The sequence below is a fragment of the Oncorhynchus mykiss genome, chromosome 8, assembly GCF_013265735.2.
Source record: "Oncorhynchus mykiss isolate Arlee chromosome 8, USDA_OmykA_1.1, whole genome shotgun sequence".
In the NCBI taxonomy this organism is placed as follows: Eukaryota; Metazoa; Chordata; class Actinopteri; order Salmoniformes; family Salmonidae; genus Oncorhynchus; species Oncorhynchus mykiss.
In genome coordinates, this window is record NC_048572.1 from 34995905 (window position 1) to 35020030 (window position 24126).

At 42.6% G+C, this 24126-nt stretch overlaps 1 protein-coding gene across 1 annotated transcript in view; it reads left to right on the top strand.

Moving 5' to 3' along the window:
• The window catches only part of LOC110529233 (MAM domain-containing glycosylphosphatidylinositol anchor protein 2), a 364546-nt gene that overhangs the window by 196590 nt on the left and 143830 nt on the right, over positions 1-24126 (top strand). The window contains exons 7-9 of the mRNA XM_036985374.1: positions 2868-2959; positions 3099-3336; positions 22297-22590. Of these exons, the coding sequence (XP_036841269.1) occupies positions 2868-2959; positions 3099-3336; positions 22297-22590 (624 nt within the window). The remainder of the gene's footprint in view (positions 1-2867; positions 2960-3098; positions 3337-22296; positions 22591-24126) is intronic.

Here is a 24126-nt window from a genome sequence, read left to right on the forward strand (position 1 = left end):
ACTCTGATGAACCCTACAAGACGATCGAGGAATCCAACAGAGAAGCCACCAACGACAAACGGGCGTAAATATATATACATTGCTATTATTCTCGAATGAGCGGCCGTTCATGTGGAAAGGATTAGCATATCAATGAATATAATTATAGACTATGTGTAATGAATCCATTTTGTCTTTCCTGCTCTCTCGGTCCCACCCCTTTCCTTTTGTCTACCAAGCTGTCATGTCTGTTTAGTCCACTAGGGACTTTTCTATCATTGTTAGTAACCAATATCTACTGTTTTTTTAATGTATTTCTGTGATTATTTTGTTAGTTAGTAAATAAATAATTAAGCCAATTTGTATATTGCTGATTCATTATGGAAACTAAGGTTTGTGCATACAACCAAGAATTGTACGACGTTCAGATGAGACTGAAAGAAAGTAAAGTATAATTAATGATGACTGAAATGTAAGAGATCTTTAGATCTCTAAGAATTCATTTGGAAGGCGGACCTCCTTAAATAATCTTCTCCATGGTGCCCCAGGTTATTAATGCATTTTTTGTTGCATTTTTTAATTCAATCGCGTAATCAATTAAACGTTAGGTATTAGATTTGATAAAATAGCATGTCATCACATTAAGGATACTGAAGACACGACACTGGTAATGAATGGTGTAGCTGTTGAACAAGTTGAGGAAACTAAATTACTTGGTGATACCTTAGATTGGAAACTGTCATGGTCAAAATATATAGATTAAATGGTTGTAAAGATGGGGAGAGGTCTGTCCGTAATAAAGAGATGCTCTGCTTTTTTTGACACCACACTCCAAAAAGCAAGTCCTACAGGCTCTAGTTTTGTCATTGTAACGGTTTTCTTCCGTTGAAGGAGAGGAGGACCAAAATGCAGCGTGGTTAGAGTTCAACATGTTTAATAAAGACCATAACACGAGAACACTACACAATACAAAATAACAAATGTGAAAACCAAAACAGTCCTATCTGGTGCAATGACACAAAGACAGAAGACAATCACCCACAAAATACCCACAGAATATGGCTGCTTAAATATGGTTCCCAATCAGAGACAACGATAGACAGCTGCCTCTGATTGAGAACCAATCTAGGCAACCATAGACCTACAAACTACCTAGAAAGGAAACAGCCCCATAAACATACAAAAAACCCTAGACCAGACAAAACACATAAATCCCCCATGTCACACCATGACCTAACCAAAATAATAAAGAAAACAAAGATTAACTAAGGCCAGGGCGTGACAGTCATATCTTGACTATTGTCCATTTGTGTGGTCGAGTGCTGCAAGGAAAGACCTAGTTTAGCAGCAACTGACCCAGAACAGAGCGGCACGTGTTACACTTCATTGTATTCAGAGAGCTAATGTAAACACTGCATGCCAGTGTCTTTTGGCTAAGAGTTGAGGAGAGACTGACTGCATCACTTTGTCTTTTTTTTTGCAAATTCCAAATTGTTTGCATAGTCAACATACACACATCTCTGGCACACACGCTTACCACACCAGACATAGCACCAGGGGTATTTTCACAGTTCCCAAATCCAGAATAAATTCAAGAAAGCATACAGTATTATATAGAACCATTATTGCATGGAACTCCCATCTCATTTAATGAACAGAGAACCTGGTTTAAAAAAACTGATAAAGCAACACCTCACGGCACAACACCTCTCCTGTATTTGACATAGATAGCCTACATATCAATACATACACACAAACTTTGTGGGCCTTTTGTAAATTGATGTAGTGCTGTCCTTGAGCTGTTCTTGTCTGTTAGTATTCTGTATTATCTCATGTTTCATGTAAAGTGTGGACCCCAGGAAGAGTAGCTGCTGCTTTTGCAACCTCTAATGGGGATCCTAATAAAAATCAAATACTAACATTTGTTGAGACGTGTCAGGAACAGTCTTCAGTCTTTCACCCGCCTGCTGACATTGATTTAAGTCTGGTTTGAGTCTGGTTTCTTAGTGTGCAGGCTTGTGTCAATCTTTCCCTCTGTGCCACCCCCCCCCCCCCCCTTCTTCTCTCTGCTCGGCTCCAGCATCGCAATGTTTTGCACATTCAATTTCCTGTGTTTAAACCTGACATGCAGGTTTTGTTTTCATTTTCCTTTTTCGCCAAACCGAATATGATAATGTCTCAAGGGAATTGCTAGATGAAACGATTTCTGTAGCGCCATCATTTTTTTTGTGTGCAGACGAGATGAATTGTACAGCAGCAGCGTTGGGAAACAATGCCACATAGATTAGAATGAAATCAGCCCGCTTTTCTCTTCGCTCTGATTTGATGACGCTGTTTGAAAACTAAACTGGATTAGCCATAAGTATCTTTCCATTGATATTTCTGCTTTCTGTGTGTGTGTGTGTTTGTTCGTGTAACGACTTCCTCTCCAATCAATGAATGCAAGCAACACTTGTGTGATTGGATGAATCACATCTCAGACAGACTGTGACTGGAAAAAGTGAATCTCAGACAAACATACAGTATTTCAGTCTGATCAGCCAGCAGTTTGCTACTTTACAATTTTACGCCCCATTCAAAATCAATTTCCTGCACCCTTCTAAAAAGTGTTGCACTGTTGCTGACCCATGCTGTCTCTAACCTCTCAACTGTTGTGTTTTTGTTGTCTCATGAGGTTGGGGAAAAGCAAAAATACAAATTTTCTTTCAAAAATTTGTTTTTCCATTATTGTTCTACAAATAGCAGAAAAATGCTTTTAAGTGTATATTTTGTCTACAGTGTCAAATAAAGGGCAATGTGGAATTACTCCTGTGGCTGCCACTTAAACACACACATGCATCGTACCTCTCTCACTTTTTGGTGTGTCTGCCTGTATGTTCTCTCCACAGCGCTGAAGAAGGGGCGTTTCTGGATCACCCCTGACCCCTACCATAATGACGACAACATCCAAATAGGCCGCGAGGTCAAGATCTCCTGCCAGGTAAGAACACACACACACACACACACACACACACACACACACACACACACACACACACACACACACACACACACACACACACACACACACACACACAATCCCCTTTTCACACGCATACTCAACTATCCACTCCTTCCAGGTGGAGGCCACGCCCCCTGAGGAACTGACATTTGGTTGGCTGAAGAACGGCCGCGCCATGCGTAGCTCTGAGCGAATGGTGATCACCCAGACGGACCCTGACATTTCCCCAGGCACCACCAACCTGGACATCATCGACCTGAAGTTCACTGACTTTGGCACCTACACCTGTGTGGCTGCGCTGAAGGGAGGGGGCATACCTGAGATCAGCATAGACGTCAACATCTCCTCCACTACTGGTGAGTCTCACACACCGCCATGTCAGAGCAGGAGATTGACTTATACACTTCCCCACACTCAGCAATAACACACACACATCAGCATTTCGCCACTGTGGTGGATAGAGACTTCCGTAAGACTACACAGTGTTTGCATCCCAAATTGCATCCTGTAGCCTATACTGTATAGTGCACTACTTTTGACCAGAGCCTTATGGGCCTTGGTCAAAAGTAGTGCACTATATAGGGAATAGGGTGCCATTTGGGATGTACCCCGACACATGCATGCACACAGTACATCATCAAGACTAACACACACACACAGCAATATAAATGTTCTCTTCTGCTGAAACATACACACTCTGGAGAAATACACTTTCATAATTCCTCTATTTCCCACAAACACATAAAATGGTGGCCTATTGAATTTGCCAATTAGCATGTGGTATTGTTTCCACAATGTGACCTATTTCCTACCCCAAACTAATCCGAACCAAACATCCTATTGTCTGGTATCCAAACTCAATTTATGGGCTTCATCACAAATACCACCATGTTCCCTATATAGTGTACCACTTTTGACCTGGGCTCTAATCAAAATTACTGCACTAAATAGGGAATAGGGTGCCATTTGGAATGTTACCATTTGGAATGCAGACATGCTCCAAAACTAAATCCATTCCCTCCTTTCATTTAATTGGCTGCTGCTATTACCATTTGTGTTACTAACATGACATACATCCATTACATGCATGATGTCTCTGGGAGACTTTAGATAAGGATATTCTGGTGACTAGAATGGTGGCTTCATTACAAGAGAATAACCTGAAGATATACAGCACATACCCAACACAGTGAGTTTGTGGAGGGTACCATCGATACAGTAGGAAAAGAGAAGGGAAGAAGTTTGTATTGGTAGTGGTTAGGTAAATAATGGTAGGTGTTAAGGAAGAGAAGAGACCTATGGGTTAACAGGGAGAAGTGATTACACTGGGTCGGGAGGGGGGTTGGGGGGTATCATGTGTAATTACCACTTAGAGGTCAATCAATGATCTCCCATCCTGCTGTGTTGTGCCGCCTCCAATTACCCCATCGTTCATCTCCTTTGCTAATGGACGGGACCTGATCGATAACATGCCTCACAAGAGAGGTGCTCCAATTGGGAATTTCCACTTGGAATTCCTCTGCCAAACAGGCAAGCAGTTTCTCATCTTGACCGTTGTCCCTCCGAGATTGGAATGACAAAAGGAAGGCAGTTGTGTTCCCGAAGAAACATTCCAAGTTTGCTGGCTGCTGATTTGGTGTGTTTGAAAGGCGCCAGGGCATGGTGGCTTCCTGTTAAGTGTGTGTGCGCGTGCGTGCATTTGTGTGTGTGCACTTGTATGTGTGTGTGTGTGTGTGTGTGTCTGCCTGCCTGTGCATGCTTGCCTCTGTGCGTGTAGCTATGGCAAGCCTCCTCTCTCTCTTTACTACACACACTCTGTGACAACACACCCTGCTGCCATTCACTGCAGCAACATGAAAGCCTGTTGTCGACCTTCGTGCATAATTACCCTAAAATAATCCTTTGATAATCCCCCGTGCTATAAAACAGTGGGATCAATCGTACTTGTCCAGTTTGTTTCCTCATTATCTTCTAAGTAGTGCAGCCTTTCCCTTTGGAGAGAGTGTGTGTGTGTGTGTGTGTGTGTGTGTGTGTGTGTGTGTGTGTGTGTGTGTGTGTGTGTTTTTGCGCGTGCATGCGCGTTTGTGTGTGCCTGGCCGAGACTCACCGACGCAGAAACACACTCTTTAATGTGAACCATCACTGCCGCTGTCTGACAGGAGAAGAGAGAAACACAAAGGAAATACCTGTCTTTATGATGATCATATAATATGAAAGGGCCTTTTGTGCTTGGATGGGATTGTTTTTTTAGCGTACTTGTTTTTTAAGGTGAAGGTTGTTTTTAAGTTGCGGCGGTTTGAATACGATGAAAGCGTTGCGTTACAGACACGGTGATTCATGTACAGGTAGAAGAGAAAAATGAACATACAGTTCTACTGTGTAATGCCTTCGTCATTGCCCTTCCGTAGCTTTCTTTGGGGACTACATTGAGATGTTCTGAAGTAGGTATGAACACTGTGTCGAGAAAAATTGTTGTATCTCCTTGTTTTGTATCCTGGCTGTCGCTATGTTGTTGTTAGCCAGTGACGCAGCGGTTTATTAGCCTATTAGCCAATGGTGCGGCTGTGCACTGAGTGGTTAGTCTCGGTCCTGGCTGGCGGTCTGTTTGGGCTAACTAAGCCATCTCTGATGTTCTCCAGAAGGGAGAGAGAGAGACTAGTGGTAATTACAGTCTCTTAATATAAGCATTTAGAGCAGATTACACTGCAGCTCTGCCAGGGCTACTGGCCATGGAAGTGTTATGAAAAAGATGGGGCCTCACGCTGTTGATGTATTTGGAAAGAGATGGGGCCTCACGCCCTAGAAGTGTTTGGATAGAGATGGAATCTTAAAGTATCTCAATCCTGAACACTGTGAAACTCTCTCACAGCCAAGCGCGGACCCAGGCCAGTCCAACTAAATTAGCACAGCTCAGTCTTTTCCAGCTCCAGCTGTAGTCATGCTTAACCACGCCCAACCCAGCCTCCAGCCCAGCCTCCAGCCCAGCCTCCACCCCACCCCAGCCTCTTCTACCCTACTGCAGTCCTAGTCCCCCAGCCCCAGCCAAGCCCAACACTCATTATCTACAACACAGACAGGGAATATTCCTACTCTACTGTACTTTTAACTACACTTTTATCCCCACAGCTTTCATTAGTCCCCCCCCCCCCCCCCCCCCCACACACACACACACACACAAAATAGTGCTAATATTTACAATCATCGCACACTCATTAAGTATCCAAGTCTTTTTTTTTATTTTGGGCACCCTGAGATTGCACAGTTAATGGTTTATTCATGGGCAGTATCCAAACGAGAGCCCAGATTTCCCCATCCAATACCAACAGAATTAAAAGACTGGTGAAAAGAAAAGAGGAAGAGAGGAACGGAGGAGGACTCATTTTCATGCTATGGGATAAAATGCAATTCATCTTAGTGTTCCCCTTTAAAGGCCTACTGCAGTCAAAATAAGGATTTTCTTGTGTTTTGTATATATTTTCACACTATGTGATTGGAATAATACCGTGAAAATTGTTATGATAGTGCCCTTTTAGAGTTAAAAAAACAACTCATGTAAAAGTAAAAAGTAGCTAATTTAAAAAGTAAAAGTAGGCCTCCAGAGTGGCACAGCAATCTAATGCACTGCATCGCATTGTTAGAGGCATCACTACAGACCCGGGTTCGATCCCAACCGGTAGTGATCGGGAGTCCGATAGGGCGGCGCACAATTGGCCAAGCGTCATCCGGGTTAGGGGAGGGTTTGGCCGGGGAGGACTTAACTTTGTTCCTCGCGCTCTTGTGGCGGGCCGGGCACCTGCATGCTGACCTCGGTCGTCAGTTGAACGGTGTTTCCTTCGACACATTGGTGTATCTGGCTTCCGGGATAAATGACCAGGTACTAAGAAGCGCAGTTTGACAGGTCATGTTTCAGAGGACGCATGACTCGACCTTCGCCTCTCGAGCCCGTTGGGAAGTTGCAGCGATGAGACAAGATCGAAATTGGGGCGAAAAAGGGGGTAAAATAAATGCAGTTGCTTTGCAAATCAAATCATTGACCTTGATAATTAGCTTAATTGAATGAGCAAACCGTTGAGACCCCCTGAAATAGAAAAGGGTCTATAGATGTCGCAATAGTTTGATAAACTGTAGGCCACATTTATGAAGTACATTAGGTTGTGTTGTGTTCCTGCAGCAAAAACAAAGGAGTTCTGTCATTCACTTCTCTCTGAACTTGCTGTTCGGTTTCAGCAGAAGCTGATTTTCAAAGTGAATTGAGTCTTTGCAGTGAAGAACAGTCCAACACAGCTAAAAAATACACTTACAAGCTGTAGAGGCATCGCCGGACTGTGTTCAATTTGAGAGACAGCTTCTTTATGTACGGAACGGAATGAAGCAGGTCCATCTTGTCTTACACACAGGCAAGGTACCCATCCAGCTCCCCTGTACCTTGTGACCTTTTTGGGCATCATTCATTGCTCTGTCTCGTCCTATGCCATTGTGTCAAGATGATGCTTCAGGTAGACCAAACCTGCATAGTGGCAATTACACAACCTGAAATTACACAACATCAGAAAAATGACATATTTCTGCATGTTCTGCTTCATGTTTCCACTTAGTTCATCATATCACTGACATTACAATAGCCCGAACACAAACTTTGCATACTTGAATGCATACTTTGCATACTTGAATGCTTGAAGTGAGTTTGTCAAATGTTCTCTGCTCTAAAAAGTTGTCTAATATTGTGATGAGTCCATGTCTAGCTGTACCTTTTGTGTAGACTCACACAATCATATGCAATATTAGTTCATTTAAACCAGCCCATCTATTGTTCTCCCTCACTTCACAAACACACGCAATAAAATTAGAATAATGTGTTGACCAAACATTACTTGTGAGAGACACTGATGTTGAATGAGTACATCAATCGTGAATGTTAATGTAATGAATGATAGGCCTACTTAAACTCTCATGAATGTGTCATGAACTGCTTCATAAATGTGTTATGAATGCTTATGTAAAGGTTAGGCCCCAGGCCCCAGTTACAGTAGTTTTACCCAGAAAACATACATTTTATGTGATTTAATTATCTGACATTTGGATATTATATGCTTCCATACATCAACTGAGTGATCTAACCGAATATAGTTAGCTAAAGGAAGAATACAAACGCTCCTATTCTATCCGAGACTTACTGAGTCTGACTTGGTCATAAACAGAAAATTGTTGCAGCATTACACCTGTGGTTGCACACACACAAAATAGAAAACCTTGCCTGTTAGGGATACAAACATTTTGTAATTCCACATCTTACTCCCAGTGGTCTCCAACCCAGTCCCAGAGAGCTACGAGCTCCACTGGTTTTCATCCTAGCTCCTAGCTCGGCCTGAGCCATGTAGTAATTGATTAACACGGATCCTTTTGGGGAGAGGAAATCACCTCCATCTCTCCCATGTTTAAGTAATGAATCTGTTCCTGATAAGCAGTTTCTCAATCATCAGCCAGTTCCACACCTGGGATACCCAATAGCACACGGCGGCTCTCCAACCAAATTAATAACTGCACTTAATAAAAATAAATGAAGGATGGATTCAAAATAAGGCAGGGACCAAGCTGTATTAATAATAAACACTGGTGAGAGACACTGTCCTTCCAGAAGCATGGTTAGACTTGGAGACAACCTCTAATTTGTTTTATTTCATTTGAGATATCTGAGTCGGGTAACATTACTCTATGTGACCCTCTACTTAATTCAGCCCCAGTGCACTCACTTAAAGGGGAACTACACCCGCTGATTTGGCCTCGTCTTTTGTCTTGCTGCTCAAGAAATGCAGGCGGCCATGACAGGAAACAAACGTAAGTTGGTTTGATGTGGGTGTTTCTTGGGTGTGTCCTTACCACCACCAATCTGTCAGAACCTTGCCCCCAGCTTTCACAACACACAAACCTCCTGCAGGTTGAGTTCAATAACTACAGGCAGGGCGAGGTGCCAGAGGAAGCTTTGAATAGGTCCGTAGCCTACAGAGTAATATGAGAAGAATGCAATTGCTGAATTTATGTAGATATTCTAAACTAAGTGTTTTGATAACTTTCACATGTAGTAACAGGTTCGTGTAGAGTAAACAACCCTTTATGAAATACCATAGAAGCAGTGTTCTGCTAATACAACATTTCATCTTTCATTGTTATTCCCAGTTGATATGGATACTGTGCCTATCAGCATTTTGTATGTTGGTAATGGGGCTACCTTGGCAAACATGTCAGAGTGGTCATACCTTCCTGTGTGGTGTCCCGTATACCACAGAAGTTCCCTGGTCCTGATGCAGAATACACAAGGTTTCTCCCTCCCCATATTGACTGATACTAGTCAATTCAGTAACATCAAATACATACAATACAAGTAAAAGTTGTGTCTAGTAAAAATGTTATACTGAGTGCCAGGTCTCTCTCCATTCAGAGACATCAGCATCAAGCCTGTCTGTCAGTCTGGACTTCATCACATCATCTTGCAGGTCTCCATGTTCTGGCTCCATACATGTTTCTGTGAACACATACACACATAGTTCTATTACCAATATAATTTAGGATAGGCCATATCTGACACATAAACATGTACTATGTTGAAGGTTGAAGAGGTCAGACTAAACCTACCTAATTCTGTTATAATTATGAGCAAGGCAAGAGGTGAGGCTGGAGGTGAGGTCTTTGCCAGAACCCCATTGATGGTCATAGCAGTGTAGATCAGCTCCTGGCCCCTTATCAAAGTTACTGGTCGGTGCCACACAAACACACACACACAGAGCACTGATTACATTATCAATGGTGGTTATGATTAGCCTGGTGGAACCTACATGATCGCTGCATTCACCTTTCTATTTCACTTCAGATACCATAAAATGTGAAGTGAAATAGAATGGTGAACACAGAGATTAGTCTGGTTCCACCAGGTTATATTACGCCCTGGACATTATACAATATGCATCTAAAAAGTGGAAATTAGGAAACAAATGATGTCAGTTTACATATAAATTGTGTTTCACAATTGGGTTATCAAATGTATTAAAGTAAGGAAGTGGGTTACCTTCTGAATTTGTACAAATGATGAGCCTGTGAAAGCTGCCGCTGACAGGTGAAGGTTGCTGGCCGGATACTTGCCAACTGTTCCACTCGTAGGAATGCTCACAGCGAGGGTATGTCTGCATGATGCTGATGAGAGCCACTTTGCTGGTCAACTTCATGCTGCATGTTCAGCTGCAAACTGGACATCTCTCGACACAACTACAGCAGGCAATCTTATGGGGTAGTTTTGACTGGGAGGGACTGTGACAGGGTGATATAATACACAGCCAAGTGGTCAATTGCATTTTGTCTCATAGGAGACTGGCAATTAACGGAGGAGGTGTCACAAGGGTACTTGTGTCGCATGACACATTTTTTATTCTGAGGTCTTGCCTGACAAGCTGTGAAAATAGCAAGTGAACAGTGCATGAAATTATCTTTGGATGTCGCTAAACCACTGCAATCACATTGCTGGACATGTTATGATACTCACCTTTGCTCCTTCTGGCAGGTCCCGGCATCTGTTAATGACCAGGGGATCAGTCAGGCACCCAACTGTGCACTTTGTCTAACAGAAAAACATGATCAACGATTGCCATCATCCCTTAATTAGAAACATAGCTCAAGAAATCATTTGGAAGCTGATTCTAACTCGTTTGGAAGCTAACTCTATGCTTTACAGATGTAGACTGACTGGCCACAGATTGGACTAGATTCAGGCCGGCGAAACCGTTACACTATGCAACGAACTGTTGCCGTGTTTTGCTTTGGCCCTGGTTTGGCTTGAGTTTGGGGCTGCTAGTTAGTACCCTGTTGTAGTCAGATGTGAGTTAGCTACTACCACCATAGCTGCATCCAATATTTATTTGTGCCCTGGACATGGGTTGCACCTCGGCGGCTTGTGACTGTTTTGTCTAATTACTCTAACTTAGAGTGGCATGGAAATATGATGACATTGCTAAAATAGGCAAACAGTCCCATGTAACTCAGTTGGTAGATTATGGCACTGGCAACGCCAGGGTTGTGGGTTTGATTCCCACGGGGACCCAGTATAAAAGTGTATGCAATCATTCTGTAAGTCACTCTGAATAAGAGAGTCTGTTAAAATGTAAATAGTTCATAGGAAACAACTTTGCCATATTATGAGTAGAGAGATGTCAATGTTGCCATTACTGTTACTAGCAAAGTTTGTCAAAAATAACCAGCAATCCTAATGTCAACCAGCTAAAATACGGTGGTCCCTTCAATCTTAGTTAGCTTGCTAAAGTTATACCACAGATAGAACAATGAGCCAGATATTTCACTGGATGTGTAAATGTGAAGCATCCAGTTGGTGTTTCCACTCACTACCAAATATGATGATGAGAGGAATCCCAGTGGCCAGCAGTGGAAGAGGATGGAGCAATATGGATTTTGGCCGACATTCTGCATATTTTCTCATTGATGAAGCATTTGATCTCCGTACAGTTTTCTGTTTACAAAACTAGAATCTTTTAACAAACAGAGTGGACTGCGTTTTAGACTTTACACAACGTTTCAAAAACATTGCATTCTTTAGAAGGAGTGTAAGGGCGAATTGAGTTGTTGCACACATTCCCTAACGTAAATATGCTAATAAATGCTAGAACGCGCCAATAGTATCTCACTAGCTCGATAGTGGCTCTGCCCACCTCTTTGCTTTTTCTGTCCACTATGATTAATTTGCTCCCATTGGAAATGACAGGCTCTGGTCTATCTTGGGTTAGCTTAAAAACATTTTTGGTTATACTGCATCTAAAGTCAATCTGGTGTCTTCACAATCATGATAAAAGGTTTTCCTACTAATTATTTGCCTCCTTTTCAAAAGTGATTGTGTTTCTAAGCCAAATCCAAGTTGTATTGAGGTAGGCTAACGTCAGCCAGCTAGTAGCCAGATGGTAGCTAGCTATCTAACATCAGCTATGCTAGGGATGATGGTGATAAAGATTATCAAAATATACATAACCAGACACATAACCAACAGTCTATGGTCTAGCTACCGGTATACTCACCACCACTGGGGACCAACAAACTACAGCCACCTATTCCCGCTTGATAGGGTCCTTCAGCAGGGCATGCAAACCACAGTTGTTGGCTGAGCATCCTGCTGGAAGCATGCATTTTATGTCAATTCGTAAAGGACTTTTCAGTTTAAAAGGTCTGTGATCCTTTGAACGCGTTGGTTGGGGGGCGATGAATCAACGGAGCCCCATTCAATGAAGGGAAGCGAACTGGGCGGAAGGGCAATTTTCATGTTGAGCTTGGCAAAAGGGGGGCATGATTTGTTGACATCCAAACACAACTTTCATTTACTCGTTGTAACGCACTTAGGTTCCAAACTCCGTTTTAGACGGGACTGACTTCATGACCAGAATTTATCCTATTTAGTCAATATTTAGTCAATTTTGACACTAGAATAAATGTTTGACTCATCGATGCCACATTGTCCTTAGTTCAACCGTCCATCCCTCTCTTGTCAGGACTAACAGGAAGTGAGAGGTTCTGATCATCCCAGTGACCGTGTTATCTGGTGACTGTAGTGAACTGTCATGGCTGCCACTGCAGACGTTGCTGATGTGATGTGAGCTGTTTGTTGATCTGCTCTAGGCCTTCAGTCCAGCTCACTGAGCCTGATAAAGGAATCCTGTATGGCACATTCACGTTGACTCATGATACCTTCAGTTACCTGTTCAGGGCCAGTCCTGGCCATTCTGCCGCCTTAGGGATGACAAAAAATTGCCACCCCTACAAGAATATTCCCAGTAACCAAATGTCATTGAAAAGACTTCTAAAATATGTTTTTCCACATGTTGAAATTAGGTTCACTTTCGGTTCTGAAAGAAAGTTGAAAATAGGTATTTTCCCAAACATTAAAAATGTGTATTTTCTGTGTATTGAAAATACATATTTTCCAGATGTTGAAATCAGCCTCATTTTCGGTTCTGAATGAAAGTTATGTAATTTGAATGAAAATATGTCATTTATAGTAGTCTATATTTGGGCCAAATCAAGGCTGGTTCAACCGAACATAGACGTATATGACTGGTTCAGATTTGGTCCGGAATGGACCAATTATTTTCTCCATGGATGTGGAAATCATACCGGTCCAGACTGCACCAAAAAAACATGTCCAAAAGGCATCAGCTTCGGTCCGTGCTTACTCAGGTAGAGCCTACAGCAGGGATGGGAAACTCCAGTCCTTGGGCCAGAGTGGTGTCACACTTATTCCCCATCCCTAGTCAACACAGCTGATGAAACTAATTGCATTCTAAACTGAAGATCATGATTAGTTGATTATTGGTGTCAGATGTGTTGGGGAAAAAAGCGTGACACCAATCAGGCCCCAGAGGCCTGGAGATCCTATCCCTGGCCTACAGTGTCGTCTGAAATGACATTTTGGGAATGCCCATCTATGTGGTAGGCGTTGGTCTGTGCTTACTGGGTGTAGCCTACCATGTCGGCCCGCAATATCATTTTATGAATGCCCATCCATGTGGTAGGCTCAAAGTTTGTAAAACAGGCATTGCGTTGTCTTTTTTAGTTCGGATTCTTGATTATCCTGAGCCTATTTGCAATGTGTTTACACAGTGGGAAATGCAGAAGTATTTTTATTTTTTGCTATGATCAGCTCGTAAAACATTTTAAGGATACAAACTTGAAACCACAGATCATGACAATTTAGCCCACGGGATGAAACTCCTGGTCACTAGTTGTGAGTAGCCTGATTGTCCATACCATGTTGTCCATTTTACTTTGACCTGTCCTGTTTTTAGGATATGTTGTTTGTTAACATGTCAGCATATTTTTATTTGATTGGGCGCCATTTACGTCAAGCTATTTGATTGGAGAAACCTGCTTGATGTAAACATTTTTTGTCTCCAGGCTACCGGAAAGGCCACATACTCTTTCTATAATATCCTATCAGTGCATTCAGAAAGTATTCAGACCCCTTCACTTTTTCCACATTTTGTTACTTTACAGCCTTATTCTAAAATGTATACATTTGTATTGTTTATTCACCTATCTACACATAATAACCCATAATGACAAAGCAAAAACTGTTTTTTTTTTAAATGAAGGAAATATCACATTTACATAAGTATTCAGGTTTTTAGAAAATGTGCAAACATTCTAAAAACCTGTTTTTGCATTGTCATTGTGGGGTATTGTGTGTAGACGGATGATCATTTGTATTTATTTAATCAATTATAAAATACAGTTGTAACGTAACAGAATGTGGAAAACGTTAAGGGGTCTGAATACTTTCCAAATGCCTTTAATATCTGCTACAGTACATGATTTATGTTAGTTTTTGTTTTTTTTAAATACTGAATGTTGGTGGAGTGCCCGCAGCGAGGCGTCTCTCCAACAGCCTCCTCAAGAGGCGTGCTGGGAATGGACAAGGTAAATATTTTGCGTCCCTGCCGTTGACAAAGTGGGCACTGCTTATCATAGGTCAGCATCAGCGCTACCTAAAAAGCAAATACGCCACTGGTTGAGAGAAATTGTCATTGTTTTGGGGCAGAATTTAATTAGGTTTTATGTGTTGTTGCAGATGCGTCTTGCTCAGTTTATCTTTAAAAAATGACGCCCTCGCCAATCTGCTGACGCCTAATCCTGCCTAATGAGCGGGCCAGCCCTGTACCTGTTTGTGTTGTGGTTGCCGTGGGTCAGTTGGTAGCTGTGGGATTGGTTTTCCACACTCACTCACTGAAGGTAGGGCTGAATCACTGTATTTAGTTTCTATTTGATCTGTCGATTCGACCAACTGTACCCACTATTGCGGTTGACTTGTACTTAATGAAATGCATATTGTACGTCAGTTTAATGAAATCCTCTTCTAAAAGATCATATTTTATTGTTGTAAAATAGTCTGTAAGTCTAACCATAAAAATAAAACCTATTTCGATAGTGGAGGAGGCTGCTGTGAGCCCCTGTTTGTGAAATGACAATAATCATGCCTGTGGAGAATCTCATTTGCCATGGTGACAATCATATGACCAGAACACAAGCCTTTCAGTGATGTTCAGTGTGGAGTTTCAGGGGAGAAGAAAGCACCGTGATATGCATCAGGGCTCACACGCATAAAAATATGAACGCACGCTCACACTTACTCACCCAAGCGCGCGCACACACACACACACACACACACACACACACACACACACACACACACACACAGACACACACACACACACACACACACACACATAGAATCTAGGCCTGGAGGAATGCCCCTGTGTGTGGAGCCTCAGTGCCTGTGAGTGGTGTTAGTTTCTCCCCTGTGCCCTCGCGGTCTGTCAGCCTGCTAAGCCCTTTTGAGCCCCCGCAGGACAGACACAGTATATTCCTGAAGGCCAACACACACGCAAAAACACACACGCACTGTCCCCACAGGGGTGAAGCTCAGAGGAGTGGCTCCACAGAGAGCGCTGTCACAGAGCAGCCGAGTCACTGGCTTAGAGCCATCACACACAGTCTCTCTCTCTCGCTCTCTCTCTCTGTCTCTCTCTCTGTCTTTCTCTAAAACACACTCACTTGAGCAGAGTGCAGCGTTACCATAGCAATGGGAAGTGATGTCACAGCACTCACCCAAAGAGGCCAGTTGAGAAGTTGTTTGTTTATTTTTTGTGTCATGCGTGCAGTCCTTCTGACCCCACACATATGCCTGAGATGTATAAAAATAACAAGCAACAAACATTCCATATTGGCAGTCAGCTCACATAGCCAGGTGTCTGTTGTGGTGGTAGTGGCAGATCCCTGGAAGGGACAGCCTGGCTGCAGTACAAACAGAGGGCCCGGCCCCTGCCTGGCACTGAGGGTCTGTTGGGAAATCAGCCCTTGCACATGCATGCAAGCACACACACCTCAGCAGGCACACACAGTTCAAGATGTGTGTGCTTCTTTAACTGTCACACACACACTAACCAGTGACAGAGAGTGTGTGTGTGTGTGTTGCCACACGAGGATGATGGCAGCAGCAGCAACAGCTCCACATGGTTTCATTACGATGGCATTCTCCAGCCAAGAGCACAATCCAGCAGCTGTAACTGCCCACTGGGCTAGAGAGACATGGAAAGATGGCCTTCATGTTGGTATGGAAACTCAGAGAATATGCCTCATGTCGAAACTCTAATGGCCCGTTGTCCAAATGTGTGGCTGCATTGCCACACTGGATATTCAGAACTGTTGTGTAGAACTGGGTAAAATTAGCAAAAGGGGACAATATGCTATGAAAGTGTGTCATGGATTGGTGTTATGTGATCACTAGAGAGAGTGAGAAAATAACTATAGTCCATGTTGTTATGTACTTTGCTAGAGCTTGACCATTCATAGTGGTTACCATTTTTTTTTACTACCCATTGTTGCAGTAATGTCCCTAGTGAAAACAAATAATGGATGTAGTTAAATGTTGGATAAATTCTTCATTAGCGACTGATGTATGTTTTGTGGTTTAATAGACATTTACTAGTTACGTACCGTATTCATTGTACCCGTCTGTCTACTCGTTGAAGAAGACATGGTGAAACAGGTGTTTTATTTGCTAATCTTTAGGTTCAGACCGAACATCACGTAACCGGGATCAGAAAAAAAGTGATTTCATTCTTTCTGGGTCAGATTGACTGTTATTTCATCACTATCATCATCATCATACACATTTATTGGAAGTGGAGTTTCAATATTTCTTCAAATGATTGGGTGGAATTTCTACATCATTTGAGTCCATTGAGGGCTGTGTTGAAGTCAGGGGCAAGAGCTTTGGTGTAATGTCTGAGGTTTGTTGGGTATGATTTCATGACTGGTTGGTGTTTATTGCATTGTTTATTTGGATCAGAGCTGCAAATCTGTCTCTGAGTTTAGACACGCACACACACACACACACACACACACACACACACACACAAAGAGGCTGTGTTTTATAGGCATATCTTCCAATTTAACAAGTTTACTGTGTCCAGCCCACTAGATTACCCCGTTGATCCAACCTGCCAGTGCCAATGTATTTTATCCTCAGCCCCAGGACACAATTGCACGCATGCATGTACAGTACGTACACACACACACACACACACACACACACACACACACGCGGGAATCAATGGAGACCTCTACGTAGGAATGTATCATTTTACTCTAAACTCTGCCCCTGTTTCTTCATTGTCCACTCACTAATGGCCCTTCAACTTCCCCTCTAACTACATATTTATAGGGACAAACTTTTTAGTTTGAATGGTTCTGCATCCATCATCGGATGTAGAAAGTTCAGGAATAACTTTTTGTTGAATGGTTTGTATCCTCAGAGTTTAGGAGAAGCCTTAACTGTGTGTGGGGTCAGATATTCTGGGTCTTGTTTGGTCTAGATTTGTTGTTGTTGTGCTTTTAAGGTAGACTCCGAGATTTGACGTAGTTGCAGAAGGGAAACAGCATAATGGGTCAATTTCCGGGCCAACAACTTGCCGCACAAGGTTCAACTTCTCTGCTGTTTTTGTCAAGGGTTGAAACCGGTTAAGGGAAAAGAACTGAAAATAAATAACAATTATTTGAGAAAAGAAATGTGATCTATACTGTTCCAGAACAGAACTGTTATTTTAAAAGCATAGGAACTGGTTAATAACATTTTTTTACATTCTGCAAAAATTGCAACAAGGCGCCTATGCAAAGCCCTCACTCTGTCACTCAGAAACGTATTCCAGCATCTGCTTGCCAGCTGGGAAACTTTGACACTGGGTGTGCGTGTGTGTGTGTAGGCTACCTGCCCTTCCCATCTGAAACATAGGTTATGGTGGCCTACTGACGACATTACACGTGTAATTCATAAATTAAGGTGAGATGTTTAATTAGAGAAGAATGGATGTACTTTTTCAATCCTAGTTAAAGATACTATAGCTACCATGTTTCACGTTGAATTTATTAACTAAAAAAAGGTAAGATAGGTTTTTAATTCTAAACTCAGCAAAAAAAAGAAATGCCCTCTCTCTGTCAACTGTGTTTATTTTCAGCAAACTTAAATTAACATGTGTTAGTATTTGTATGAACACAACAAGATTCTACAACTGAGTCATAAACTGAACAAGTTCCAAAGACATGTGACTAACAGAAATGGAATAATGTGTCCCTGAACAAAAGGGGATCAAAATCAAAAGTTAGTCAGTATCTGGTGTGGCCACCAGCTGCATTAAATCTCCTCCTCATGGACTACACCAGATTTGTCAGTTATTGCTGTGAAATGTTACCCCACTCTTCCACCAGGGCACCTGCATGTTCCCGGACATTTCTGGGGATAATGGCCCTAGCCCTCACCCTCCGTTCCAACAGGTCCCAGACATGCTCAATGGGATTGAGATCTGGGCTCTTCGCTGGCAGAACACTGACATTCCTGTCTTGCAGGAAATCACTCACAGAATGAGCAGTATGGCTGGTGGCATTGTCATGCTGGAGGGTCATGTCAGGATGAGCCTGCAGGAAGGATGACACATGAAGGAGGACGATGTCTTCCCTGTAACGCACAGTGTTGAGATTGCCTGCAATGACAACAAGCTCAGTCCGATGATGCTGTGACACACCGCCCCAGACCCTGACGGACCCTCCACCTCCAAATTGAACCCGCTCCAGAGTACAGGCCTCGGTGTAACGCTCATTCCTTGGCTAGGAAAAACTCCCTAGAAAGGCCAAAACCTAGGAAGAAACCTATAGAGGAACCAGGCTATGTGGGGTGGCCAGTCCTCTTCTGGCTGTGCCGGGTGGAGATTATAACAGAACATGGCCAAGATATTCAAATGTTCATAAATGACCAGCATTGTCAAATAATAATAATAATCACAGGCAGAACAGTTGAAACTGGAGCAGCAGCACGTCCAGGTGGACTGGGGACAGCAAGGAGTTATCATGTCAGGTAGTCCTGAGGCATGGCCCAAGGGCTCAGGTCCTCCGAGAGAGAGAAAGAAAGAGAGAAAGAGAGAATTAGAGAGAGCATGCTTAAATTCACACAGGACACCGGATAGGACAGGAGAAGTACTCCAGATATAACAAACTGACCCTAGCCCCCCGACACATAAACTGGAGACACTGTGGCCCCATCCAATGACACCCCCGGACAGGGCCAAACAGGAAGAATATAACCCCACCCACTTTGCCAAAGCACAGCCCCCACACCACTAGAGGGATATCTTCAACCACCAACTTACCATCCTGAGACAAGGCCAAGTATAGCCCACAAAGATCTCCGCCACGGCACAACCTTAATTGCCTACCGTCTGTAAACTGTTAGTGTCTTAACAACCGTTCCACAGGTGCATGTTCATTAATTGATTATGGTTCGTTGAACAAGCATGGGAATCAGTGTTTAAACCCTTTACAATGAAGATCTGTGAAGTTATTTGGATTTTTACGAATTATCTTTGAAAGACAGGGTCCTGAAAAAGGGACATTTCTTTTTTTTCTGAGTTTAGTTCGGACCTGTTAGCTAGCTAGCTCGCTAATGTTTGCTCTGGTCCAACGTTAAATCAACTTGGAAGTTCAAAGAGATGCAAAGTTCCTCCATAGAAGCTGCTCCTTCGTAGGTATAATTCTGTGGGCCTAATGCATGTTATAACAAGATACCCAGCGCTTCAAGGCAAGCTTCCTCCATCCTCTCACCCTCGCACCCTCCACTGTGACTGTGAGCATAGTGTGTGTGTTTCTTTCATTACAATTAAACATGCGGTTACTGCAAAATACAACTTGCCCTTAACAACTTTGTAATATAGATTATATCGCTTAACTACTCCACAGCAAGCTGCTCTATCCACATTGATTGGTGAAGTAATTCAATATTGAGCGAAATGTAAAAAATATATATATTTTATAAGTTTAAAAAGGAACAGAAAGGAACAATATAAACCGGTACTTTTTGGGGGCTCAAACCGGTTCAGATCTTTTCTGGTTGGAACAGTGGAAGGGAATGAAAAAAAGAATGGTTCTGTTCAGAACCAAGTGATTGGAAAACAATTTTGGTTTCAACCCCTGGTTTTGGTGTGAACAGCGTGAAGCGAACCTGTGCACATTCACAGATATTGTGTGTGACTGTTTGAGACCGAAGTCTTGCAGACAGTATATCTGCAGTGCTGTTCATGGTAATGTAATTTCACTGAGTCTACCTGTCTAAGATATTGGTTCCCAATTGGGGATCAACCCTCCCACGTTCAGCTGAAACGGTGGCGCATGGAACGCAAAAATATTCTTAAAAATATTTAACCTCCACACATTAACAAGTCCAATAGCTCAAATGAAAGATAAACACCTTGTTCATCTAGCCAGCAAGTCAGATTTCTAAAATGTTTTACGGCGAAAACATAGCACATATATATGTAAAACCACCACCAGACACAGCTCATTTGAATAGCCAAAACATGCAATCAACAAACGCAGGATTAAAAAATAAATCGCTCACTAACCTTTTGAAAATCTTCATCAGATGACAGTAATATGACATGTTACACAGTACATTTTTTTTTTCAATAATATGCCATTTATATCCATAAATGTCCATTTACAGTGAGTTCATGTTCAGAAATTACTCAAAAATGCCCGCAGGAAATCTATGTAGCGCGGCAAGATAACGTAAATAGACATCATAAACTTTGACTAAATATACATGTTCTACATATAGTTAGAAAGATACACTGCTTCTTTATGCAACCGCTTTGTTAGATTTATTTTTAAAGTTACAGAAATCGCACACTATTCAATATGCTGAGACAGCGCTCAGTTCCAAGCTACATTTCTACGTAATGTTGGAGTCAACAGAAACACAGATTTAAGCATAAATATTCCCTTACCTTCGATGGTCTTCGTTCAGAATGTTCTGGAAGGCTTCATACTTACCCAATACATCGTTTGGTTTCAAGTCTTGCGTCTTTGTATTAGCTACTGCTAATAACATCAGCTGAAATGCACCCAAAACGTCCTCTGGTCCGGAAAAGTTGCGCATCAAAACTTCAAAATGACATATTATATGTCGACTAAACAGGTCAAACTAAGTGCAGAAGCAAGCTTTATGATGTTTTAGACACGCAAAACAAACTTCAATTCAATCGGCCATCGTCTGCCCTTCTCTTGAGTGCTGGAACAAAGGAATGGCTGGGACCAATTCGCGCCCCTGCGCACAGCCTATTCTCTCGTGGCACGCACTAATTTCACTCCCATAGGGTCAATTCTCGCGGGATTTGAACGATTCAAAGCTCTACTGAAAGAGGACATCTAGCGGAAGAGATAGAAAGTGTCCCCAGAATAACTGGTTGGGAAGGGTGGGGGCCATGACGTCAAAGTTGCTTCAACTTTCATGGCCACAAAAACTAGTTTGGAAGAATGCCTGCCCTGTGAGTTCTGCTATACTTACAGACATAATTCCAACGGTTTTAGAATCTTTAGAGTGTTTTCTATCCAATAATATTTTTTTTTTTTATTTTTTATTATTTGCATATATTAGCAATTTTTGACAGATTTTTTTTTCAGTTTACTAGGGGTACCCAATCTCTCCAAAGGGGGCAAATGTCTGCCATATCCTTAACAGGTTGATAGGTCAGTACTTTTCATGAGTAGTTGTGTTCACCTGGCTTACCTGGAAAACTAAGATGAATTATTTATGATGATAATGATCGTCATGGTGATGGTGGGGATGATGATGATCAAGGTTATGGTCATGGTGGTGATAATGACTGAGAGAAGGTCTCATTGGTATAGATTTGTGGTTGAAGTTCTCCTCTTTTGCCTCATGTTTAGAGAGGACAAGACCTGACTCCTTAAGTCTGATTTTATTGGAAGCAAATCTGTCAGATTTCTGATGCATTTTAGTTATTGATTCCTCTCGTTGACCTTCGTTCATGACGTCTGTTTGTGCGTCAGCTCTTCATTGCATTGTCCATTGTTTTACCATTGCTTACTTACATTTAACCCTTTCTCTGCTGATCACCATGTTTGGTGAATGTTCATACTGTTCCCTACCTACTTTAATCCAAGCTAACAGCCATCACTCCAACTCTCTCCGTGGCATGGTTCTCCATAATAGCAGTGTGTGTGGCCGAGACTCAACTCAACTCATACTAGCAATGTGTGTATGTGGCCGAGCACTCAACTCAAACTCCATCAAATCCATTGCAACATGGATGCTCATTCGCTTTCCCATCCCTCCCCCTCTCCCCCCGTCGACCATTCCCCCTTACCCCGCCAACCAACTTTCTAGAGCCCCATATCAGTCCCTCCTCTGTTTTTCTCTTTCTTAGTTCCCCCCAACCTGACAGTGCCACGGGGTAAGAGCCCCCTGGTGGTTCGGGAGGGCGACACGGTGGAGCTCGAGTGTCTGGTTTCAGGGAAGCCCAAGCCCATTATCCTTTGGTCTCGGGCCGATAAAGAGGCGCCCATGCCGGATGGGAGCCTGCAGGCTGAGAGCTACGACGGGGTGCTGCGGATCGTCAACGTGTCCAGAGAGATGACCGGCTCCTACCGCTGCCAGACCAGCCAGTTCAACGGGTTTAATGTGAAGCCCAGGGAAGCTGTGGTGGAGCTGATCGTACAATGTGAGTCGTGGGTAATGGTATGAGTCTGGAGGATTGTGTGGGGTAGGTGTGTGTGGCTGGGATTGTGTGGAGGATGTCTGTTGCGGTTTGATTGGGGGTCTTTGGGTGGTTGTTTCTTATGTTTTGTGTTTGGGTGTTTGTATGTTGTGTCTGGAGTATCTGTGATCAGTTTTGTGGTAGGTCTATCTATTTGCTTTCTCTCAATAGCCTCATTCAGACCAGACCGCACTGAATGTGTAATCGTGTATGTGCTTTTGTGCACTTACATTATGTGTGTAACAGAACATCACAGCAGCCTCAATGGATCTCATCCCTCTTTCTTTCTTTCTTTCTTTCTTTCTTTCTTTCTTTCTTTCTTTCTTTCTTTCTTTCTTTCTTTCTTTCTTTCTTTCTTTCTCTCTCCACTCCACACCTCTCGCCCTCCCACAGCCATCCAATGTTCCTTTGAAGGGAAGGGTTTAAAATGAGTCCCAACCTCTATAGCTGCACTGTCAGGACACACATATATGCACACTCACATAGGCGCCTGAGCAATGGGGCAGATGGAGCAAATGCATCCCCACTTTAAAAATAGGGGAGCAAACGTATGTTTTTATTACCCCCACTTTTTTTTTACCAAAATAGTATAATGATCCATTGGGCAATTTGTCATTTTCAATATTTAGTCATGTTTTGAGCTAGTCTGAATTAAAAGAGATCCATATTATATAATAATTAACAGATGACATGTTGCACCCCCTCCCCCTGTCGCCTCAAGATTAATGGTTTTGCCGGCTGGAAACTGTTGCTTCCCTCCCGACGCCACTGTTTTGGTTCAGTGCAGTTAGAAAGCTCTAGTTACACCACTGGTGTTTAACATTAATAGGCACCTGCAAAATAAAATGTGGTTGTGCTGTTGTATTGTTTCATGTCTGATGCTCTCAGGGTGTTGTTATATATCATTTGAGAGGTGTGCACCACTTACAAATTTTGTCATTTCACTTTACCTGTCAGAGGTATGATCAGCACAGGCATGTCTGATTAGGCTTCACTGTATCACAGCATCTGGTAGAATTTAAATGGCTCGTGTCCTCTCTCCTCGCCTCCTTCTAAAAACCCATTGGAGGAGAAGGTCAGTAGGGAAGGACCTCTGGATTTCTCATGCAATGGATTTTTAGAAGGAGAGGGCAAGAGGAGTATGCAATTGAGATTCTCCTGCTGACTTACAGTAGACTTCCATCAGCCTACCACAATTTGCAACTTTGCAAAAAACTGCATATCTGGTAGCTTGTGGGCTGTCAATGAGTAGCTTATGAGTAGCTCAATTATTTTGACCAAAAATGAAAAAGCAACATGTTGGTTCCATGTTTAATGAGCTAAAATAAAATGCAGAAAAAGCTTATTTCTCTCAAATTTTGTTCACAAATTTGCTTAAATCCCTGTTAGTGAGCATGTATCCTTTGCCAAGTTAATCCATCCACCTGACAGGTGTGGCATTTCAAGAAGCTGATTAAACAGAATGGTCATTACACAGGTGCACCTTGTGCTGGGGACAAT